This window comes from Hypomesus nipponensis, chromosome 21 (genome assembly GCF_054491055.1).
Source record: "Hypomesus nipponensis isolate SF chromosome 21, ASM5449105v1, whole genome shotgun sequence".
NCBI lineage: Eukaryota > Metazoa > Chordata > Actinopteri > Osmeriformes > Osmeridae > Hypomesus > Hypomesus nipponensis.
The window spans coordinates 988,650-1,010,532 of record NC_140381.1 but is presented as its reverse complement, the minus strand read 5'-3'; the positions used below and the strand labels follow the sequence as shown (position 1 = coordinate 1,010,532).

The following is a 21,883-nucleotide window of genomic DNA, read 5'->3' as shown; positions in this document are numbered from 1 at the left end:
GTAGCTTGCTGACTATCTCAGATCGTGACTGGTGCTTAGTGATGGTACTGCTGACTGTGTCTGTATTTTATATATGTTGATGTTTTAATAAAAACACAACTTTTATAACCGATACGCTTGTTGCTGTTTGTTTATCTGATTGTGTTGTCGTGACACCGTCAGGAACACCGGATCTGCGGCTGCAGTAACCGTAACCGGCCATCAGAGAGCGCTGTCGGCCATGTCCGGTCAATAGTGGAGACGGGATTGAACGCTCGGGTCAATCTCGTGTCTGTTCTGATTGGCAAATCACTCTCCTGTCTGTTGAAAGCGTTTTGTTTAACCGCCGGTGTCTTTTTTTACATTCTGTTCTTGGTGTAGATGATTGTGGGATCAGAAGAGGGTGGTGTACATTTGGGGGATCTTATTATTCTGCACGCCTTACCCAAAAAGGCGCAGGCGGCTCCACCTGCATAGTTAGCGTGCCGCGCGTGCCCGCCACGCGGAGTCTGTATCCACACTTTGCGCATCAGCAGGTGCACTCAGCCCTCACCGACAAGAACCGGCTGTGGTCCTCGTGTGTTTCCGTCACCAGTCGGTTCACCGTTGTGGATCGGAATGCAGTTGCCGGAGGCAGAGCAATCGGGAGGACTGTGAGTGGAGACGCGCATATAGAACAGGTTAATAAACACGTTTCACGGTAGCAGGGCTTGACAACGAAGTTCACGGGTGACTGAACGACGCCGGGACGCGGTAAACGGCTCTATAAGCAGGTGATATTACCGTTACTTATCCCGGGGGGTTCTCCAGACAGACGGCATCCCGGGTTTCCCAGAGCTATGGAGCCACGCACTGCAGACAGCGGGAGGAGAGAATCGGTAACGCGATAGCAGGTACTACACCTCCGACATAGCGCTGTCACTTGCACGAGCCCAACAATGACGTGAAATTTAAACTGCAGGTTTGTCTGTACAGACTGAGTACAGTGTGATAGAAGGTTGTGTTACATGGAGCCCTCTGGTAAACATTGTGGTTTTTGTCACATGTTGAAGATACGGGCGGCAACGCACGCTCACATCGGTGCAGTGATAACGTAGTATTCAGAAACGGAAAGGTTTTTTTTTCTGACTGAAGACGGTTCTCCAGACACGGACAGACTTCAGACTCCCCCGGGGGCTGGTCTCGAGCGGGGCTCGCGTGCACAGCCGTCTCATTAGCGGATTAATTCTTAAGGCTTTAGCTCGTGCCTTTTGTTGGTCTGGCGGTTGCTATTGGCGACCAAACTGCGCAAACTAGCCACAAGTAGCCGGTGATCTGAGATAGTTGTAAACATACGTTGAAAACGTACAGCATCTCGTCCTAACGGTACCGGTGTGTGTATTCTAACTGGGTGAAGCCTAATTCTGACCTTGAGTAGGCTAAATCTAAACGAGTACGTCTTTAAGCGTCTCTGAGGAGCCTCAAGACAAAGGCTCTGCGCGCTACATTTCTCCCTACCTAGGTCTCTCGAGACCAGAGGACAGTCCCGTTACCCGGTACAGAAACCTAACGTCCAGGTTGATGTCCCACGGGAGGGGCCCGTTAGAACGGGGTTCAGTAAACAGCCGCCAAATGGGTGATTAGGGATTAGCGGGTATTTAATATGGTCACGTGATCCCTGCTCAAGGAACTTACACACACAAATGAAGCAGCCAGTGTCAGCAAAGTCTGAATGTATGTGTGTGTGTCAGTGTAAGCAGAGACAGAGTGGCTATAGGAGGGTGTGACCTTCATCCCCCCTGCCCTGACCCCTGACCCCTGGACCCTGACGCATGCACGGGAAACCCTCCGCAGCACCCAGGTATCAACACACACACACACAAGCCTTATCATGTTAGTACATGTTTGTGACCTGTGTAGGCTAGAGATGTGTGTTACCGGTTCATGTGTTTTAACTCTGTGTGTGTGTGTGTTACTCTGTGTGTGTGTGTGTGTGTTACTCTGTGTGTGCGTGTTACTCTGTGTGTGTTACTCTGTGTGTGTTACTCTGTGTGTGTTACTCTGTGTGTGTGTGTGTTACTCTGTGTGTGTTACTCTGTGTGTGTGTGTTACTCTGTGTGTGTTACTCTGTGTGTGTTACTCTGTGTGTGTGTGTGTTACTCTGTGTGTGTTACTCTGTGTGTGCGTGTTACTCTGTGTGTGTTACTCTGTGTGTGTGTGTTACTCTGTGTGTGTTACTCTGTGTGTGTGTGTTACTCTGTGTGTGTGTGTTACTCTGTGTGTGTGTGTGTTACTCTGTGTGTGTTACTCTGTGTGTGTGTGTTACTCTGTGTGTGTTACTCTGTGTGTGTTACTCTGTGTGTGTGTGTTACTCTGTGTGTGTGTGTTACTCTGTGTGTGTGTGTGTTACTCTGTGTGTGTTACTCTGTGTGTGTGTGTTACTCTGTGTGTGTTACTCTGTGTGTGTGTGTTACTCTGTGTGTGTGTGTGTTACTCTGTGTGTGTTACTCTGTGTGTGTGTGTGTTACTCTGTGTGTGTTACTCTGTGTGTGCGTGTTACTCTGTGTGTGTTACTCTGTGTGTGTGTGTTACTCTGTGTGTGTTACTCTGTGTGTGTGTGTGTTACTCTGTGTGTGTGTGTTACTCTGTGTGTGTGTGTGTTACTCTGTGTGTGTTACTCTGTGTGTGTGTGTTACTCTGTGTGTGTTACTCTGTGTGTGTGTGTTACTCTGTGTGTGTGTGTTACTCTGTGTGTGTTACTCTGTGTGTGTGTGTGTTACTCTGTGTGTGTTACTCTGTGTGTGTGTGTTACTCTGTGTGTGTTACTCTGTGTGTGCGTGTTACTCTGTGTGTGTTACTCTGTGTGTGTGTGTTACTCTGTGTGTGTTACTCTGTGTGTGTGTGTTACTCTGTGTGTGTGTGTTACTCTGTGTGTGTGTGTGTTACTCTGTGTGTGTTACTCTGTGTGTGTGTGTTACTCTGTGTGTGTTACTCTGTGTGTGTGTGTTACTCTGTGTGTGTGTGTGTTACTCTGTGTGTGTTACTCTGTGTGTGTGTGTTACTCTGTGTGTGTTACTCTGTGTGTGTGTGTTACTCTGTGTGTGTGTGTGTTACTCTGTGTGTGTTACTCTGTGTGTGTGTGTGTTACTCTGTGTGTGTGTGTTACTCTGTGTGTGTTACTCTGTGTGTGTGTGTTACTCTGTGTGTGTGTGTTACTCTGTGTGTGTGTGTGTTACTCTGTGTGTGTTACTCTGTGTGTGTGTGTTACTCTGTGTGTGTTACTCTGTGTGTGTGTGTTACTCTGTGTGTGTGTGTGTTACTCTGTGTGTGTTACTCTGTGTGTGTGTGTTACTCTGTGTGTGTTACTCTGTGTGTGTGTGTTACTCTGTGTGTGTGTGTGTTACTCTGTGTGTGTTACTCTGTGTGTGTGTGTGTTACTCTGTGTGTGTGTGTTACTCTGTGTGTGTTACTCTGTGTGTGTGTGTGTTACTCTGTGTGTGTTACTCTGTGTGTGTGTGTTACTCTGTGTGTGTTACTCTGTGTGTGTGTGTGTTACTCTGTGTGTGTTACTCTGTGTGTGTGTGTTACTCTGTGTGTGTTACTCTGTGTGTGTGTGTTACTATGTGTGTGTGTGTTACTCTGTGTGTGTTACTCTGTGTGTGTGTGTGTTACTCTGTGTGTGTTACTCTGTGTGTGTTACTCTGTGTGTGTTACTCTGTGTGTGTGTGTGTTACTCTGTGTGTGTTACTCTGTGTGTGTGTGTTACTCTGTGTGTGTGTGTTACTCTGTGTGTGTGTGTTACTCTGTGTGTGTGTCAGGTCTCCTGTTAGCAGCATGTTCTACGGCTCCTCCTCCGGGGCCAGCATGTCCCTCCCCTCCAAGAGCCGCCTGAAACGGCAGAGCAGAACCTTCACCCAGGTACCCACACACACACACACACACACACACACAGAGCAGAACCTTCACCCAATTACCCACACACACACACAGAGCAGAACCTTCACCCAGGTACCCACACACACACACACACACACACACACAGAGCAGAACCTTCACCCAGGTACCCACACACACACACACACACAGAGCAGAACCTTCACCCAGGTACCCACACACACACACAGAGCAGAACCTTCACCCAGGTACCCACACACACACACACACACGCACACACACACACACACACACACACAGAGCAGACACACACTCTCACTCTCACTCACACACAGGTAACCCCTCCCCTCCCCCCAGGTTCTGTACCGGACGTTGAGTTACCGGGACCGCGCCCCAGTGGAGCATAGCTCCAGAGAGCGCCGCTCCGTCACTGAGCCCCCGGACCGCCCGGCCGACGACCCCTCAGAGCTGTCCACCCAGAGCTCCGCCCCCGGCGTGCTCAAGATCTTCGGGGACGCCGTCTGTCCCGGCGCCAACTACAAGTCTGTCCTGGCCACGCCCACCTCCAGCGCCCGTGAGCTGGTGAAGGAGGCGCTGGACCGCTACTCCCTCAACAAGGCCCACGCCCACGCCTACGTGCTCTGCGATGTGATTGGGCGTCTGGAGGGCGGGGCCGGGGAGGGGGAGACGGAGGGTCCAGGGTGGCGTGCAGAGTGCCTGCGGGCCCTGGGGGATACCGAGAAGCCCCTCCTGCTGCAGCAGCTGTGGAGGCCTCGCCAGGGACACGCCCGCAGGTTCGAGCTCAGGAGCCGGGCGGAGGTGGAGGAGCTCAACGCCAAGGACAAGGACACGGTCACCGCTGGTGAGCACACACACTGCAAACACACTGCAAACACACTGCAAACACACTGCACACACACTGAACACACACTGCACACACACTGAATACACACTGAATACACACTGCAAACACACTGCAAACACACTGCACACACACTGCACACACACTGAACACACACTGCACACACACTGCACACATACTGAATACACACTGCACACACACTGCACACACACTGAATACACACTGCACACACACTGCACACACACTGAATACACACTGCACACACACTGCACACACACTGAATACACACTGCACACACACTGCACACACACTGCACACACACTGAATACACACTGCACACACACTGCACACACACTGCACACACACTGAATACACACTGAACACACACTGCACACACACTGAATACACACTGCACACACACTGCACACACCACACACCGTACACACAGTATATACACACCCTCTGCATACACACACTACATACACTTACACACTAATTCACACTCAAACTCACACACACATAAAGCTGCTGGTCTATAATTCCTCTTCTTCCTTCACTTGTCAAACTCAGCAGAAACACACTCGTTAGTGGGGAGTGTGTGTGTGTGTGTGTTTGGAGTGTGTGTGTGTGTTTGGAGTGTGTGTGTGTGTGTGTTTGGAGTGTGTGTGTGAGTTAATAGTAGGATAGAACAGCTATAATCATTGTTACCTTCCACAGAAGTGTTTTGAGCTGACAGTGTTATATATCCTATAGCTGGGTTCTCTCTCTTTCTCCATCTCCCTCACCCTCTCCCTCTCCCTCTCTCTCTCCCTCTCTCTCTCCCTCTCTCTCTCTCTCTCTCTCTCTCTCTCTCTCTCTCTCTCTCTCTCTCTCTCTCTCTCTCTCTCTCTCTCTCTCTCTCTCCTCTGTGTCCCTACTTCATTCTTTCTCTCTGTCTCTTGTTCACATTTTGTAAGCACACACAGACACACGCAGACACACACAGACACACACAGACACACGCAGACACACACAGACACACACAGACACACACAGACACACGCAGACACACACAGACACACACAGACACACACAGACACACACAGACACACACAGACACACACACACACCTGTCTTCTTCATGTGTGTATCTGCTGAGCTCAGTGTTTCCTGTTGGGGGAGGGGGGCAGGGTCTTAAGTGCAGCAGAGACGCGTGGTTGGCCGGTCGATTGATTGATTGAAAGCTGAAGCCGGTGAGAGAGTCTGAGGATTTTATGAATGAAGGAGTGTTTAAGGGTCCTGGTCCTGGATTCTGTCTGACCAGAACCTTATATGATCCAGAACATGCCACTGTTGCCATGGTGATGAATGACTGACTGTCTCTCTCTCCTTGCTCTCTTCCTCTCTCTCTCCTCCCCCTCCAACACTCTTGCCCTCCATTTCTCTCCATCTCTCTCTCCATCTCTCTCTCTCCACCCATCTCTCTCTCTGTCTCTCTCTCTCTCTCTCTCTCTCTCTCTCTCTCTCTCTCTCTCTCTCTCTCTCTCCACCCATCTCTCTCTCTCTCTCTCTCTCTCTCTCTCTCTCTCTCTCTCTCTCTCTCTCTCTCTCTCTCTCTCAGTCTCCATCTGAGTCTGGTACAAATAGTTTTGTAGGCTTGACACCTGCATTGCAGCAGTGTGTAGGTGTGTGTAGATGTGTGTGTGTGTGTGTGTGTACTCAAGGGTGCTAAATTAGAATCATGGACTGACCTTTACATGGAATTAATGTTCTGATTGATGACAAGTGTGACATTTAGATACACACACACACAATAACCACACCACACACACTAACACGCGTACACAAACTGCACTAACACACATTAACGTCACTAACATGCACACACACTAACATCCCCCTCATCCTCATCCTAGCCCTCTCCTCAGTTTCACAGTGTTCAGAGAAATACTGTGTGTGTGTTTATTGTAAATGTGTGTGTGCGCGTGTATATGTGTGTGTATTGTACTTGTGTGTGTATTGTACTTGTGTGTGTGCGTGTTGTACTTGTGTGTGTGTGTGGTGCCTGCCCCCTCTGCCCCCCTGCTACAGTTGGGTCAAAGACCCCTCCCTTCCTGGCTGCTCTGATTGGTCGGTCCGGGCTGGGCAGGCTCCGTAGCTCTCCTCCTCGCTCCCGATTGGCTCAGACCCACTGTGGCTCCGCCTCTGCCACGCCCACCTCCAAAGGTAGGGGTGTCTGTCACCCTCCCATCGCCATGGAGACCACCTGTGCCCATCGCTATGGAGATCGCCTGTACCTGCCCCCCCTCCTTTCCAAGCCCATATCAATACCATGATGTGAGAGTCATACAATGTGTGTGTTTGGTGTGTATGTATGTTTGGTGTGTGTGTTTGGTGTGTGTGTTTGGTGTGTGTGTGTATGTATGTTGTGTGTGTGTGTGTTTGGTGTGTGTGTGTGGTGTGTGTGTGTGTGTTTGGTGTGTGTGTGGTGTGTGTGTGCGGCCCTCGTCGTCTTATGTGTCTCACGTCCATGCGTCCGGTCAGACAGCAGCTCAGCACGCTGGCTTGGAGTCGTTTGGTTTGCATGACTCACCTGACTCTGCTTGTCTTACTGTAACTAGACAATCCTGAATCAAATCAATCTGATTCAACTCTGACTAAGTTGTTTCATCTCACCGTGTCTTGTCCACCCCCTCCTCCCCTCCCCCTCCTCCTCCCCCCTCCCCCCCAGACATCAACGCCCAGGCCCGTAAGCTCCAGAGAAACAGGGCCAAGGGAACTCTGCCCCGCGCCGGCTCCTCTCTGGGCCGCAGCCTCAGCGAGACCAGCCTCAACCAGGTGGGGGCGCTGCCACGTTCTGCTAGTCCTGCCCCGCGGCCAGCAGCTGCAACCACAGAGCTAGCAGCCGCAGAGCTAGCAGCCGCAGAGCTAGCAGCCGCAGAGCTAGCAGCCGCAGAGCTAGCAGCCGCAGAGCTAGCAGCCGCAGAGCTAGCAGCCGCAGAGCTAGCAGCCGCAAAGCTAGCAGCCATAGAGCTAGCAACTAGCTTTAAGAATAGAAAAAGCAATGGAGATTCTGTTAGCCAGTAGCTAGCTAGAACATTAAAACAGCCATTGACAGCTACTGTAAAATCTGTTAGGCACATTAAGTCAAATTGAAGCCACCGTTCATGTACGATAACCTACTTCCTGCCTCTCTATGATTGGTCCAGCTGGGAACAGGGGAGGAGCCTAAGCGGTACTACTCCACCCTGCCCGGGCCCCTGAGGTCCCGCGGGGGGAGGGAGGGGGGGGTCCCTGCTCGGAAGAAGGAGGAGGGGAGTCAGGGGGGAGGAGGGGTGAGGCTCTCTCTCTACCAGTCCCCTCACCTGCTGCTGCTACAGGGCTTCAACAAGCAGGTGAGTGCTTAACGCTACTTCACGCCATATTTTACACGGCAGTATCATCAATAAATGATGTTAAAATTGTATAGTATTGAAAAAAATACATATTCCGTTGTTGGTGTAGCTACTGAACAGCTGCAACTATATATGTTGCTGTATAGTATGTATAAGCAGTATATATGAGTATATAGTGCTGTGTTGCAGGACTGCCTGGTGTACCTGCTGAACAGGGACCAGCATACTGTGGGGCAGGAGACTCCTTCAGCACGGCCTAACATCAGCCTGTCCTCCCCGGACATCCTGCCCCTGCACTGCCTCCTGCGCCGCATCCCCGCCCCGGCAACCTCCTCTGCCGCCTCCCGGCGCCGCGGCAACGCCTCCAGTCCGCCCCCCGTCTCCGAGGAGCGTTTCTGCGTGGCGGCGGAGCCCGTGCTGCAGGCTGCGGTGATGGTGAACTTCTCGCGGTGCGAGCGCTCCACGCCGCTGAGGCATGGGGACCTGCTGTCCTTCGGAGCGCACTACATCTTCCTGTATAAGGACCCTGCGGGGGCCAAGCCCCTCCCCGCCCAGACGCTGGCCCGCCTGCGCTCCCTGGGCCAGCTGTACGACACCGGGGGGGTGGGGGGCGAGGGGGCCGGAGAGGGGGGCGGGGATGGGGAGGTCTGTAGGATGTGCGGGTCTGTGTTGAAGGACAAGACTGCTGGCCCCGCCCCTCGACGCAGCTTCAAGCCCCACCTGGTGAAGGCCCGGGGGGCGGGGCCTGGTGGGGCAGGGGCGGGGCCTGGTGGGGCGGGGCCTGGTGGGGCGGGGCAGAAGAGGCGTCTGCAGCTGGAGTATGAGCAGGCTCATGAAGACGCTCTGCTGAGCAGGATCATGACCCTGATAGAACCTGGAGGTGAGGGATCTACTGGGATCTACTGGGGTCTACTGGGATCTACTGGGATCTACTGGGGTCTGCTGGGATCTACTGGGATCTACTGGGGTCTACTGGGGTCTGCTGGGATCTACTGGGATCTACTGGGATCTACTGGAGTCTGCTGGGATCTACTGGGATCTACTGGGATCTACTGGGATCTACTGGGGTCTGCTGGGATCTACTGGGGTCTACTGGGGTCTACTGGGATCTACTGGGATCTACTGGGGTCTGCTGGGGTCTACTGGGATCTACTGGGGTCTGCTGGGATCTACTGGGGTCTACTGGGGTCTACTTGGGTCTACTGGGATAATGTACTTTGTTGACTTTACCTGGTCTAACTTTTCCTCCTGCTCTATGTGTGTGTATATGTGTGTGTGTGTATGTGTGTGTATGTGTGTATGTGTGTGTGTGTGTGTGTGTGTCCAGGTGACGACCACAAGCTGACCCCAGCCTACCTGCTGTGTCTGGTCCTGCAACACTCTGCCTCCTCCTTCCCAGGGTGCTTTGGGAAGCTGCTACTGAAGATAGCACGGCGGGTCCAGACCGTTGCCTGGGTGGGTGTGTGGGTGGGGTGTGTGTGTGGGTGTCTGTGTGATAGTGTTCTGGAAGCTTCTGTTCAGGTTCTAGAATCACCTGTAGCTCCTCATGTTCCGTCTACTGAAGATGACATCACCAGGGTGGAAGTAGGTCAGATAGTGAGTGTGTGTATGTGTGTGTGTGTTAGTAGTATCTCTCTCTGATCTGTCTGGTGAGAGCCACTGGCGTTAAGATCTTCCTACGCACAACGTAAAAGTTTAATGAGCTTCTAATTCCACTGTGTGTGTGTGTGTGTGTGTCTTACAGGAGAAGACAAAGGAGCTGGCGCAGAAGCAAGCTCAGCAGTACGTATCACATTCCGCCTTGTAGCGTAGTGTGTTGATGTGTGTGTGTGTTGATGCGTGTGTGTGTTGATGTGTGTGTATTGATGTGTGTGTGTGTTGATGTGTGTGTGTTGATGTGTGTGTGTGTGTGTGTGTGTTGATGTGTGTGTGTGTTGATGTGTGTGTGTGTGTGTTGATGTGTGTGTGTTGATGTGTGTGTGTGTGTGTGTGTGTGTTGATGTGTGTGTGTGTTGATGTGTGTGTGTGTGTGTTGATGTGTGTGTGTGTTGATGTGTGTGTGTGTGTGTGTGTGTGTTGATGTGTGTGTGTGTGTGTGTGTTGATGTGTGTGTATTAATGTGTGTGTGTGTGTGTGTCCAGTCAGGACCCAGCCTCCCTAGCTCTGCTCTCCATCTCTGACCTGCTCCCAGACCTTCAGGTCATCTTCTTCTGGATGTCCAACTCCATTGAGCTGCTCTACTTCATCCAGCAGAGAGTCCCCACATACACACACACCATGGAGACCCCCACAGGTACACACACACACACACACACACCACACTCCTAATGATGAGTGCAGAGTTTTCTTGGTTGAAATGTCATTATTCACTGTGACAGAGAAGATATAATGCTGCAGTACTCTCTCTCTCTCTCTCTGTCTCTGTCTCTCTCTCTCTCGCCTCCTATCTGTCTCTCTCTCCCTCTTGCTCCCTCTTGCTCCCTTCCCCTCTCTCTCTCTCTGTCTCTCTGTCTCTGTCTCTCTGTCTCTGTCTCTCTCTGTATGGATGGATGTAGGTTTTAACGTAGTATGTCTTCCCCTCCAGGTTCCAAAGAGTCGTTGCTGTCAGCAACCATCTCAGCCAATGAGGAGGCCATGACGATCTTGGAAGAGGTGATCATGTACACCTTCCAGCAATGTGTGTACTACATCACCAAGGTAACTACACCATTCCAATGGCAACCTCCTAGCGCTGGAGCCTCATCTCTATGGAAACCTGTGTGTGTGTTAACTCATTATATGTTGCATAGTTACGTTGTCCAGTGTGTGTATATATGTGTGTATTTGAGTGTGTGTGTGTGTGTATATGTATAAATGTGTATGTGTATGTATGTGTGTGTGTGTGTGTATATTAGTGGTGGCCCGTTATCGGCGTTAACGTGAGACGTTAATCTATTCTCAAAGTTGGGTTGGGAGCTGGGTCTATACTACGCAAGCTATGATGACTTTCACCTTGATATTTTAGCGCGGATGTATACCTAACCAAATTGCACTGTAGGGGGCGAGAACGAGTCTTCGAACCTGTGTGTATGCCTTGTGTATGAAATTACCACATCAAACGTGACGTGCTAACATGGATGCAGCTATGAAGCCGTCTGGTTTGCTTCAGGGAAAATTTATTTTTAAGAAGCTTTCCAATGGAAACCTCGACAAGACTGAGGTTGTTTGCACCTTGTGCGATGCGGAGTTAGTTTGCTGTACGAGTTCTTCCGGTATCAAATACCACCTAAACGCAAAGCATCCCATCGCTAATGCAGAAGATGCCGGGCCAAGCACTGATGTAGCGCAGGGGAAGAGTTGTCGTCAAACTACTATGTTTGAGTGCAACCGAGGCAAGCCCGTCAGCACAGCTCTATCAGCCAAGATAACTAATCTCACCTGGTTTGAGAATCCGTTTTCAAAGTCATTATTTGGGTAGCACACATATTCTGAATGCCTTCGGTGGAATTTAAATGAGCCATTTTAATCTAGATTATTCTAGATTAATTCCAAGATTACTGTGAGATTAATCTAGATTTTAAAAAATCACCTATGCCCACCATTAGTGTGTATATATGTATATGTATATAATGTGTGTGTGTGTGTATATAATGTGTGTGTGTGTATATATGTATATGTATATAATGTGTGTGTGTGTATATATGTATATGTATATAATGTGTGTGTGTGTGTAGTCTCTCTACGTGGTCCTCCCAGGTCTGTTGGAGTGTAACCCGTTCCCAGACAGAAGCTCTGAGACCTGGAGAGGATCCAGCTGTCCTGAACCTGTCCAGCGAGTCCTGCAGGTACACACACACACTCACACACACTCACACACACACACTCACACACACACACACACACACTCACACACTCACTCACTCACTCACACACACACACACACTCCTATTCAGATCCCATAGCCCCCCCTCTGACCGTCTCCCCCTGTCCTGCACTCAGGTGTTCCAGTACTGTCAGGACCTGCTCCAGGGCTACCAGGTCCACCCTGAGATCCAGGCCCAGATGTTCTCATATCTCTTCTTCTTCTCCAACGTGTCGCTCTTCAACCAGCTGATGGACAAAGGTCACACACACACAGGGACACACACACACACACAGGGACACACACACACACAGGGACACACTCTCTATCCCATTAAACCTCCCCTGGGACAACACTGATGCACACCACTTTGTGTGTGTGTGTGATTTGCATCCTGTCAGCATTTTGCGGAGAGTGACTCGTGCCTCCCATTTGTCCTTGTTCTCTTCCATCTGGATGGATGGAGGGAGAGATGGAGGGGTGAAGGGATGGAGGGGTGAAGGGATGGAGGGGTGGAGGGGTGAAGGGATGGAGGGGTGGAGGGGTGAAGGGATGGAGGGGTGAAGGGATGGAGGGGTGAAGGGATGGAGGGGTGAAGGGATGGAGGGGTGAAGGGAAGAATGAAGGAGTGTGGATAGGTTTAGAATGACCCTCCTAATAGACCTATTTACCTGTAGGCAGGTATACAGGCAATATCTACAGCTCTTTCTGTAGCACACACACTCACACACACTCACGCACACACACACACACTCATCATACATGCACACTCACACACACACACACACATTCACACACACAGCCATATGTCTTCATTAGGCAGTTAGACAACAGATTTCTCCTGTCCTCTAGAGGTTATCTCTCCTCCTCTCCTCCTCTCTCCCCTCCTCCTCTCTTCCTCTCCCCCTCTCTTCCTCTTCCTCTCCTCCTCTCTCCCCTCTCCTCCTCTCCTCCTCTCCTCCTCTCCTCCTCTCTCCCCTCTCTTCCTCTCCTCCTCTCCTCCTCTCCTCCTCTCCTCCTCTCCTCCTCTCTCCCCTCCTCCTCTCCTCCTCTCTCCCTCTCCTCCCCTCTTCCTCTCCTCCTCTCCTCCTCTCCTCCTCTCTCCCCTCTCTTCCTCTTCCTCTCCTCCTCTCCTCCTCTCTTCCTCTTCCTCTCCTCCTCTCTTCCTCTCCTCCTCTCCTCCTCTCTCCCCTCCTCCTCTCTTCCTCTCTCCCCTCTCCTCCTCTCTCCCCTCTCCTCCCCTCTTCCTCTCCTCCTCTCCTCCTCTCCTCCTCTCTCCCCTCTCTTCCTCTTCCTCTTCCTCTCCTCCTCTCTTCCTCTCTCCCCTCTCCTCCTCTCTCCCCTCTCCTCCCCTCTTCCTTTCCTCCTCTCCTCCTCTCCTCCTCTCTCCCCTCTCTTCCTCTTCCTCTCCTCCTCTCCTCCTCTCTTCCTCTTCCTCTCCTCCTCTCTTCCTCTCCTCCTCTCCTCCTCTCCTCCTCTCCTCCTCTCCTCCTCTCTCCCCTCTCCTCCCCTCTCCTCCCCTCTCCTCCCCTCTTCCTCTCCTCCTCTCCTCCTCTCCTCCTCTCCTCCTCTCCTCTCTTCCTCTCCTCCTCTCCTCCTCTCCTCCCCTCTTCCTCTCCTCCTCTCCTCCCCTCTTCCTCTCCTCCTCTCCTCCTCTCCTCCTCTCTCCCCTCTCTTCCTCTCCTCCTCTCCTCCTCTCCTCCTCTCTCCCCTCCTCCTCTCCTCCTCTCCTCCTCTCTCCTCTCCTCCCCTCTCCTCCTCTCCTCCTCTCCTCCTCTCCTCCTCTACTCGACATCTTCAATATAGATCAACATAAAAAGAAAGCATAGAGAGAAAAAGAGAAATAAAAAAAGAACCATTTTCTCTGACTTCTCTCTCTCTTTCATCTCTCCTTCTCTCCTCTCTGTCTCTCTTTCATCTCTCCCTCTCATCTCTCTCTCCTCTCTCTCTCCCTTTCATCTCTCCTTCTCTCTCCTCTCTCTCTCTCTTTCATCTCTCCTTCTCTCTCCTCTCTGTCTCTCTTTCATCGCTCCCTCTCATCTCTCTCTCCTCTCTCTCTCTCTTTCATCTCTCCTTCTCTCTCCTCTCTCTCTCTCTTTCATCTCTCCCTCTCATCTCTCCTCACTCAAATCAAATCAAATCAAATGTATTTGTATAGCCCTTTTTACACGCAAGCATGTCACAGAAGGCTTCACATACGCCCATAGAACTGCCCCTCAACCAACCTAAACCCTCAAGGAGGGTCCCTCAAGGACCCTCACTCCCTCTCTCTATGTTTCTGTCTCTTACCTCTCTCTCTCTCCTAAATGGAGAGAGAGACAGAAGGCGAGAGAGAGATGCCAGTCAGTAGGACAGGTGGTGACATCACCACTAAGCAGATTAGAGTGGGGCCCTGTTTCTGCTGAAGACTTGCTTTAAGGTGTGTTTGGGTGGGAGGATCACACACACACACACAAGGACACACACACACACACACACAGACACACACACACACAGACACACACACACACACACAGACACACACACACAGGGACACACACACACAGGGAAACACACACACACTTTAAGATTTCGGAATGAGGTTTAACCCACTTTACCACAGGTTATGTGTGTGTGTGCATTATTGCACCTCTTTGAGGGGGTTAAGTACTGTCATGTTTGTCTATGCTGCACAAGATTACTGTTTTCCCAGACCTAATCCTATTAGTGTGTGTTTGTGTGCATTTATATCTATGTATATTTATATGTGTATGTATCTGTGTATTCATATCTATGTATGTGTGTGGGTTTTTGTGCATGTGTGTGTAAGTGCGTGTGTTTGTGTGTATTTGTGTGTGTGTATATGTGTGTGTGTGTGTGTGTAGGCCCCTCTCGAGGCTGGTTCCAGCGCTCCAGGGTTCTCCAGATCCAGGCGTGTGTGCGGATGGTTCTAGAATGGGCCAGGAAGGCAGGGCTGAGACATCTGGCTGAGAAGTTCTTCACCAAATTCAACAGTGCTGTCAGCATCCTGGCCACCCCCCCCCAGCAGCTCACACAGGTAACACACCTGGACACACACACCTGGACACACACACCTGGACACACACACCTGGACACACACACCTGGACACACACACCTGGACACACAATATATATTATGATTACGGCCTTGAACTCACTTAACTAACTCACTAAATGTGTGTGTGTGTGTGTGCGTGTGTTTGTGTGTGTGTGTGTGTGTGTGTGTAGCGGAGCTGGAGGACTCTGAGTGGAGAACACCCGTGTCTGAAGCCAGTGCAGCTTCAGAGAGTGCTGACTCAGTACCAGCAGGCAGCAGAAATACCAGGACCCATCCCAGCCTGGCAACCCTGCAGCGAACAAGAGGCCTGCCTCTACAGGACAGGTGAGGTCTGCCTCTACAGGACAGGTGAGGTCTGCCTCTACAGGACAGGTGAGGTCTGCCTCTACAGGACAGGTGAGGTCTGCCTCTACAGGACAGGTGAGGTCTGCCTCTATAGGACAGGTGAGGCCTGCCTCTACAGGACAGGTGAGGTCTGCCTCTATAGGACAGGTGAGGTCTGCCTCTACAGGACAGGTGAGGTCTGCCTCTATAGGACAGGTGAGGTCTGCCTCTACAGGACAGGTGAGGTCTGCCTCTATAGGACAGGTGAGGTCTGCCTCTATAGGACAGGTGAGGTCTGCCTCTACAGGACAGGTGAGGTCTGCCTCTACAGGACAGGTGAGGTCTGCCTCTACAGGACAGGTGAGGTCTGCTTCTATAGGACAGGTGAGGTCTGCCTCTATAGGACAGGTGAGGTCTGCCTCTATAGGACATATTTTCATGTCTTAACATAAAACAAGTATCTTTGTTCCCATCCCTGTGTGTGTGTGTGTGTAGTGGACCTGCTGGAGAGCTTTGAGAACCACCCCCCCATCATGCTGCCCAGTGGGGGCTTCAGGGTGGACCTGGACCAGCCCTCCATAGACGACAACATCTACCGCCAGCTGCTCTACGTCCGTCATTACCTCTGGGGGCTGCGCTCCAAGACACACACACACCCCGCCACGCACAACAACAACACACACAACAACACACACGTCAGCACACACACACACACTGGGAGCAGCTGCACCGCAGAGTGGCAGGAGGCACAGGTTAGTGACACACACACACACACACACATCTACAGATACTCACCCAAACACATCTACTTACACACGTCTACAAAAATGTACAGACACACACACATACAAATACACACAGTCATACCCACAGGTTGTGGTTGTAGACATGGTTAAACCAAGCTTAAGGAGATTAGTCTTCAGGTTCATTAGTGAGGACGGCTGGCAGGGTACTAATCCCTCTAGTGTTACTGCAGGGTGACACACACACATCCTCAAACACACACTCATACACACATACACCCCCCTCCCCCCCCCACACACACACAAACCCTTACCGGGGGGTGGTGGTGTCTAGCAGTCCAGAGTGTAACTCAGTCCCCCCCTGCCCCCCCCCCCAGTTGGACCCCCCTCACAGCAGCCCTCGGCCCGGGGGGGCAGGGGGGGAGGACAGACCGCCCGGCCAATCACACAACATACTGAGGAAGAACGGCCCTGCCCCCCAAATGAGACCGGCCAATCCCGACCCCTCCTGCCTGTTGACTCCGCCCAACACCCCACTGTACCCCGAGGGGGGCGGGCCTGGGCCTGGCCCCGCCCCCCAGACCAATGGCTGCTGCAGGGGTGTGAACTCTGACCCCTGCAAGACCAACGGCATGGTCCCCAATGGCTTGGAAGGTACGCAAACACCCCGCGTTACCATGGCAGCGCAACGGCACGTTTTACCATAGAAACCCCTTCTTGGTAACACCAACGTTCCGTGCTGAAGTTGTGAAATGTAGCTTAGAAAGTTTACAGATGAGGACCTTGTTGGATATTGTTACATCCCAGTTGGCTGTTCCCAGCATGCACTGTGCTGCCTCCTAGTGGCTGTGGCTGTTCCCAGCATGCACTGTGCTGCCTCCTAGTGGCTGTATCTGTTCCCAGCATGCACTGTATCTGTTCCCAGCATGCACTGTGCTGTGTGTCTGGTACTGCATGTGTTTACCTCAGCCTACCTCTAGAGTCTGTTATACGAAGCAGGGTTTGGGGTTAGTGAGGTCATTTCAGCTTTAGTTTACTGAAGCCAGCTAACGATATCCTGGGTATGTTGAACCTGCTTCGTAGTACAGGCCCCCGGTGTGTGAAGTTTGTTTGCCTGTGTGCATGTGTATAGCATTGTCATTAGAGAGGGTGTTTGTGTTAGTAACCCTGTAGCGAGACCTTGTGTGTGTGTGTGTGTGTTCCTCTCCAGGGAGTGTTAGTGGGTGTGAATTCCCCTCCCTCTCTGATGAAGGTGTGTGTGTGGTGTTTGTAGTGGAACTCAGCAAAGGACCTTTCGGCTTGGGCATGGGACTCATAGATGGACTGGTGAGAGCACACACACACATATCCTCTCCCCACATCCCTCTCCCCTCTCCTCCCTTCCCCACATCCCTCTCCCCTCTCCTCCCTTCCTCTCATCCCTCTCCCCTCTTCTCTCCTCCCCTCTTTCCTCTCCCCTCTTCTCCTCTCTCCTCTCCTCCTCCAGCACATCCTTCTCCCCTCTCATCCCTCTCCCCTCTTCCCCCCATCTCCTCCCTTCCTCTCATCCTTCTTCCCTCTCATCCCTCTCTCCTCTCCTCCTCCAGCACACCCCTCTCATCCCTCTTCTCTCCTCCCCACATCCCTATCCCCTCTCCTCCCTTCCTCTCATCCTTCTCCCCTCTCATCCCTCTCTCCTCTCCTCCTCCAGCACACCCCTCTGAATGCTCCTGGTATCTACATCAGGACGTTGATACCGGACGGGCCCGCTGCGTCTGACGGTAGACTCCGCATCGGGGACCGGATCCTGGCCGTTAATGGGACCAGCCTGATTGGAGCGGACTACCAAAGGTATGGCGCTGATGAAGATGATGATGTTGGTGGTGATGTGGATGCTGGTGGTGATGTTGGTGGTGATGTGGATGCTGGTGGTGATGTTGGTGGTGATGTGGATGCTGGTGGTGATGTTGGTGGTGATGTGGATGCTGGTGGTGATGTTGGTGGTGATGTGGATGCTGGTGGTGATGTTGGTGGTGATGTGGATGTTGGTGGTGATGTGGATGCTGGTGGTGATGTGGATGCTGGTGGTGATGTTGGTGGTGATGTGGATGTTGGTGGTGATGTTGGTGGTGATGTGGATGCTGGTGGTGATGCTGGTGGTGATGTGGATGCTGGTGGTGATGCTGGTGGTGATGTTGGTGGTGATGTTGGTGGTGATGTGGATGTTGGTGGTGATGTTGGTGGTGATGTGGATGCTGGTGGTGATGCTGGTGGTGATGTGGATGCTGGTGGTGATGCTGGTGGTGATGTTGGTGGTGATGTTGGTGGTGATGCTGGTGGTGATGCTGGTGGTGATGTTGGTGGTGATGCTGGTGGTGATGTTGGTGGTGATGTTGGTGGTGATGCTGGTGGTGATGCTGGTGGTGATGCTGGTGGTGATGTTGGTGGTGATGTTGGTGGTGATGTTGGTGGTGATGTTGGTGGTGATGCTGGTGGTGATGTTGGTGGTGATGCTGGTGGTGATGTTGGTGGTGATGCTGGTGGTGATGTTGGTGGTGATGCTGGTGGTGATGTTGGTGGTGATGCTGGTGGTGATGTTGGTGGTGATGCTGGTGGTGATGTTGGTGGTGATGCTGGTGGTGATGTTGGTGGTGATGTTGGTGGTGATGTTGGTGGTGATGCTGGTGGTGATGTTGGTGGTGATGCTGGTGGTGATGTTGGTGGTGATGCTGGTGGTGATGTTGGTGGTGATGCTGGTGGTGATGTTGGTGGTGATGCTGGTGGTGATGTTGGTGGTGATGCTGGTGGTGATGTTGGTGGTGATGTTGGTGGTGATGCTGGTGGTGATGTTGGTGGTGATGCTGGTGGTGATGTTGGTGGTGATGTTGGTGGTGATGCTGGTGGTGATGTTGGTGGTGATGCTGGTGGTGATGTTGGTGGTGATGCTGGTGGTGATGTTGGTGGTGATGCTGGTGGTGATGTTGGTGGTGATGCTGGTGGTGATGTTGGTGGTGATGCTGGTGGTGATGTTGGTGGTGATGTTGGTGGTGATGCTGGTGGTGATGCTGGTGGTGATGCTGGTGGTGATGTTGGTGGTGATGTTGGTGGTGATGTTGGTGGTGATGTGGATGTTGGTGGTGATGCTGGTGGTGATGTTGGTGGTGATGTTGGTGGTGATGTTGGTGGTGATGTTGGTGGTGATGCTGGTGGTGATGCTGGTGGTGATGCTGGTGGTGATGTTGGTGGTGATGTTGGTGGTGATGTTGGTGGTGATGTTGGTGGTGATGTGGATGTTGGTGGTGATGCTGGTGGTGATGCTGGTGGTGATGTTGGTGGTGATGCTGGTGGTGATGTTGGTGGTGATGCTGGTGGTGATGTTGGTGGTGATGCTGGTGGTGATGTTGGTGGTGATGCTGGTGGTGATGTTGGTGGTGATGCTGGTGGTGATGTTGGTGGTGATGTTGGTGGTGATGCTGGTGGTGATGTTGGTGGTTAATGCTGGTGGTGATGTTGGTGGTGATGTTGGTGGTGATGCTGGTGGTGATGTTGGTGGTGATGCTGGTGGTGATGTTGGTGGTGATGCTGGTGGTGATGTTGGTGGTGATGCTGGTGGTGATGTTGGTGGTGATGCTGGTGGTGATGTTGGTGGTGATGCTGGTGGTGATGTTGGTGGTGATGTTGGTGGTGATGCTGGTGGTGATGCTGGTGGTGATGCTGGTGGTGATGTTGGTGGTGATGTTGGTGGTGATGTTGGTGGTGATGTTGGTGGTGATGTTGGTGGTGATCTGTTGTCAGCCCTCAGGAAGTCTCTCCACTGCTGACCTCTTAATGCCTCCTCTCTCTCTCTCTCTCTCTCTCTCTCTCTCTCTCTCTCTGTCTCTCTCTCTCTCTCTCTCTCTCTCTCTCTCTCTCTCTCTCTCTCTCCTCTTCCTGCCTCCCCTCCCCCAGTGCCGTGGATCTGATTCGTCTGGGTGGAGGTCGTCTGAGGTTCCTGGTGGCCAAATCAGACCTGGAGGTGTCTGAGAAGATCAGCGCTTCCTCCTGCTAATACCACTGCTCGTCCTCCTCCACCTAATCCTGCTCCTCCACCTAATACTGCTCCTTCTCCTCCTTCTCCTCCTCCACCTAATACTGCTCCTTCTCCTCCTTCTCCTCCTCCACCTAATACTGCTCCTTCTCCTCCTTCTCCTCCTCCACCTAATACTGCTCCTTCTCCACCTAATCCTGCTCCTCCACCTAATACTGCTCCTTCTCCACCTAATCCTGCTCCTCCACCTCCTTCTCCTCCACCTAATACTGCTCCTCCTCCTCCTTCTTGTCCTCCTCGGGGAGGAACATAAAGATCTCCACCCCTGATGCCCTCCAGGAGAGGATGTGAAGATGGAGGAAGGACAGAGTTGTGAAACCAGGAGGGGGGAGGGAAGGAAGGACACAGAAAGATCAGGAAGGATGGAGGAAGAAGGTGGAGGTCATGACCGTGGTCCCGGTAGTAAAGCACAGTAGATGTCGTTTCCTCTGGGCTCTCTCTCTCTCTCTGTTTGGCCCCCCTCATCAACATGGAGAGGGGGCTGGCCCCCCTCATCAACATGGAGAGGGGACTGGCCCCCCTCATGAACGTGGAGAGGGGGCTGTGGCCCCCTCATCAACATGGAGAGGGGGCTGTGGCCTTCCTCATCAACATGGAGAGGGGGCTGGCCCCCCTCATCAACATGGAGAGGGGGCTGGCCCCCCTCATCAACATGGAGAGGGGACTGGCCCCCCTCATGAACGTGGAGAGGGGGCTGTGGCCCCCTCATCAACATGGAGAGGGGGCTGTGGCCTTCCTCATCAACATGGAGAGGGGGCTGGCCCCCCTCATCAACATGGAGAGGGGGCTGGCCCCCCTCATCAACATGGAGAGGGGACTGGCCCCCCTCATGAACGTGGAGAGGGGGCTGTGGCCCCCCTCATCAACATGGAGAGGGGGCTGTGGCCTTCCTCATGAACATGGAGAGGGGGTCCCAAGGAGATGAGGAGACCAGGGTAGATCGTAGGGAACTAGCACACAGTCTGTCTCAGGTTGGCTGGTGTATGACCCCAGTATGACCTCTGTGTATATTCATTTGTACATATAACTGATTTACACTTTGGCATAATGTATGTATATATGTGGTCGGAGGACTCCAAAAAATCCCCCAAATCGGTGAACGTTATTATGCCAGAGTGTGTGATGACTTGTGATTGGTGGATTGTTCCATGTTTGACTTGTGATTGGTGGATTGTTTCATGTTTGTTAAAAGTTCTGAGAAATAAAGACTTGAGGAAACCATGGCAACTGTCTGTCTCTATCTGATCCCCGTCATAAGATCAAATATATTTATTTATTACACATATAACATCATTTCAAATAACTAACTATATTATTTATTACACATATAACATCATATCAAATAACTAATTATATTATTTATTACACATATAACGTCACATCAAAATAACGATTATTTATTACACATATAACGTCACATCAAAATAACTAACTATATTATTTATTACACATATAATATATCAAATAACTAACTATATTATTTATTGCACATAAAAGGTCAGATCAAAATAACTAACTATATCATTTATTACACATATTATGTCACATCAAAATAACTATTATTTAGGAGAAAATATCATTAGTAAATAAGTTAATATTTTACATTGAACAGATGTATAACATGTAAAAAAGCGTGTATACTTACATTATATAAATACACAATATGACATGAATATGTAATAAATGATTTACATAATATAAGATAATCTTCTATTACTGAGTTATTACATGTCTTCGCCATTGTATTACCAATATTTGTCAAA

At 51.4% G+C, this 21,883-nt stretch overlaps 1 protein-coding gene across 2 annotated transcripts; it reads left to right on the top strand.

Moving 5' to 3' along the window:
* Positions 1 to 376: 376 nt before the first annotated feature.
* On the top strand, positions 377 to 20,106 carry radil (Ras association and DIL domains). Of its 2 annotated transcripts, XM_084686160.1 has the most exons (21): positions 377 to 872; positions 1,710 to 1,819; positions 3,777 to 3,876; positions 4,210 to 4,714; positions 6,785 to 6,919; positions 7,425 to 7,531; positions 7,903 to 8,088; positions 8,278 to 8,968; positions 9,416 to 9,543; positions 9,833 to 9,870; positions 10,230 to 10,381; positions 10,673 to 10,785; positions 11,802 to 11,912; positions 12,067 to 12,190; positions 14,794 to 14,966; positions 15,158 to 15,311; positions 15,807 to 16,063; positions 16,432 to 16,708; positions 17,265 to 17,380; positions 17,745 to 17,884; positions 19,982 to 20,106. In XM_084686160.1, exons 2-21 carry the CDS (start codon positions 1,791 to 1,793, stop codon positions 20,079 to 20,081), a joined length of 3,636 nt encoding a protein of 1,211 aa, XP_084542286.1. In that variant the 5' UTR covers positions 377 to 872; positions 1,710 to 1,790; the 3' UTR covers positions 20,082 to 20,106. The 2 variants fall into 2 exon arrangements, with proteins under 2 accessions (XP_084542286.1, XP_084542285.1); XM_084686159.1 differs by lacking the exon at positions 6,785 to 6,919.
* Positions 20,107 to 21,883: the final 1,777 nt, after the last annotated feature.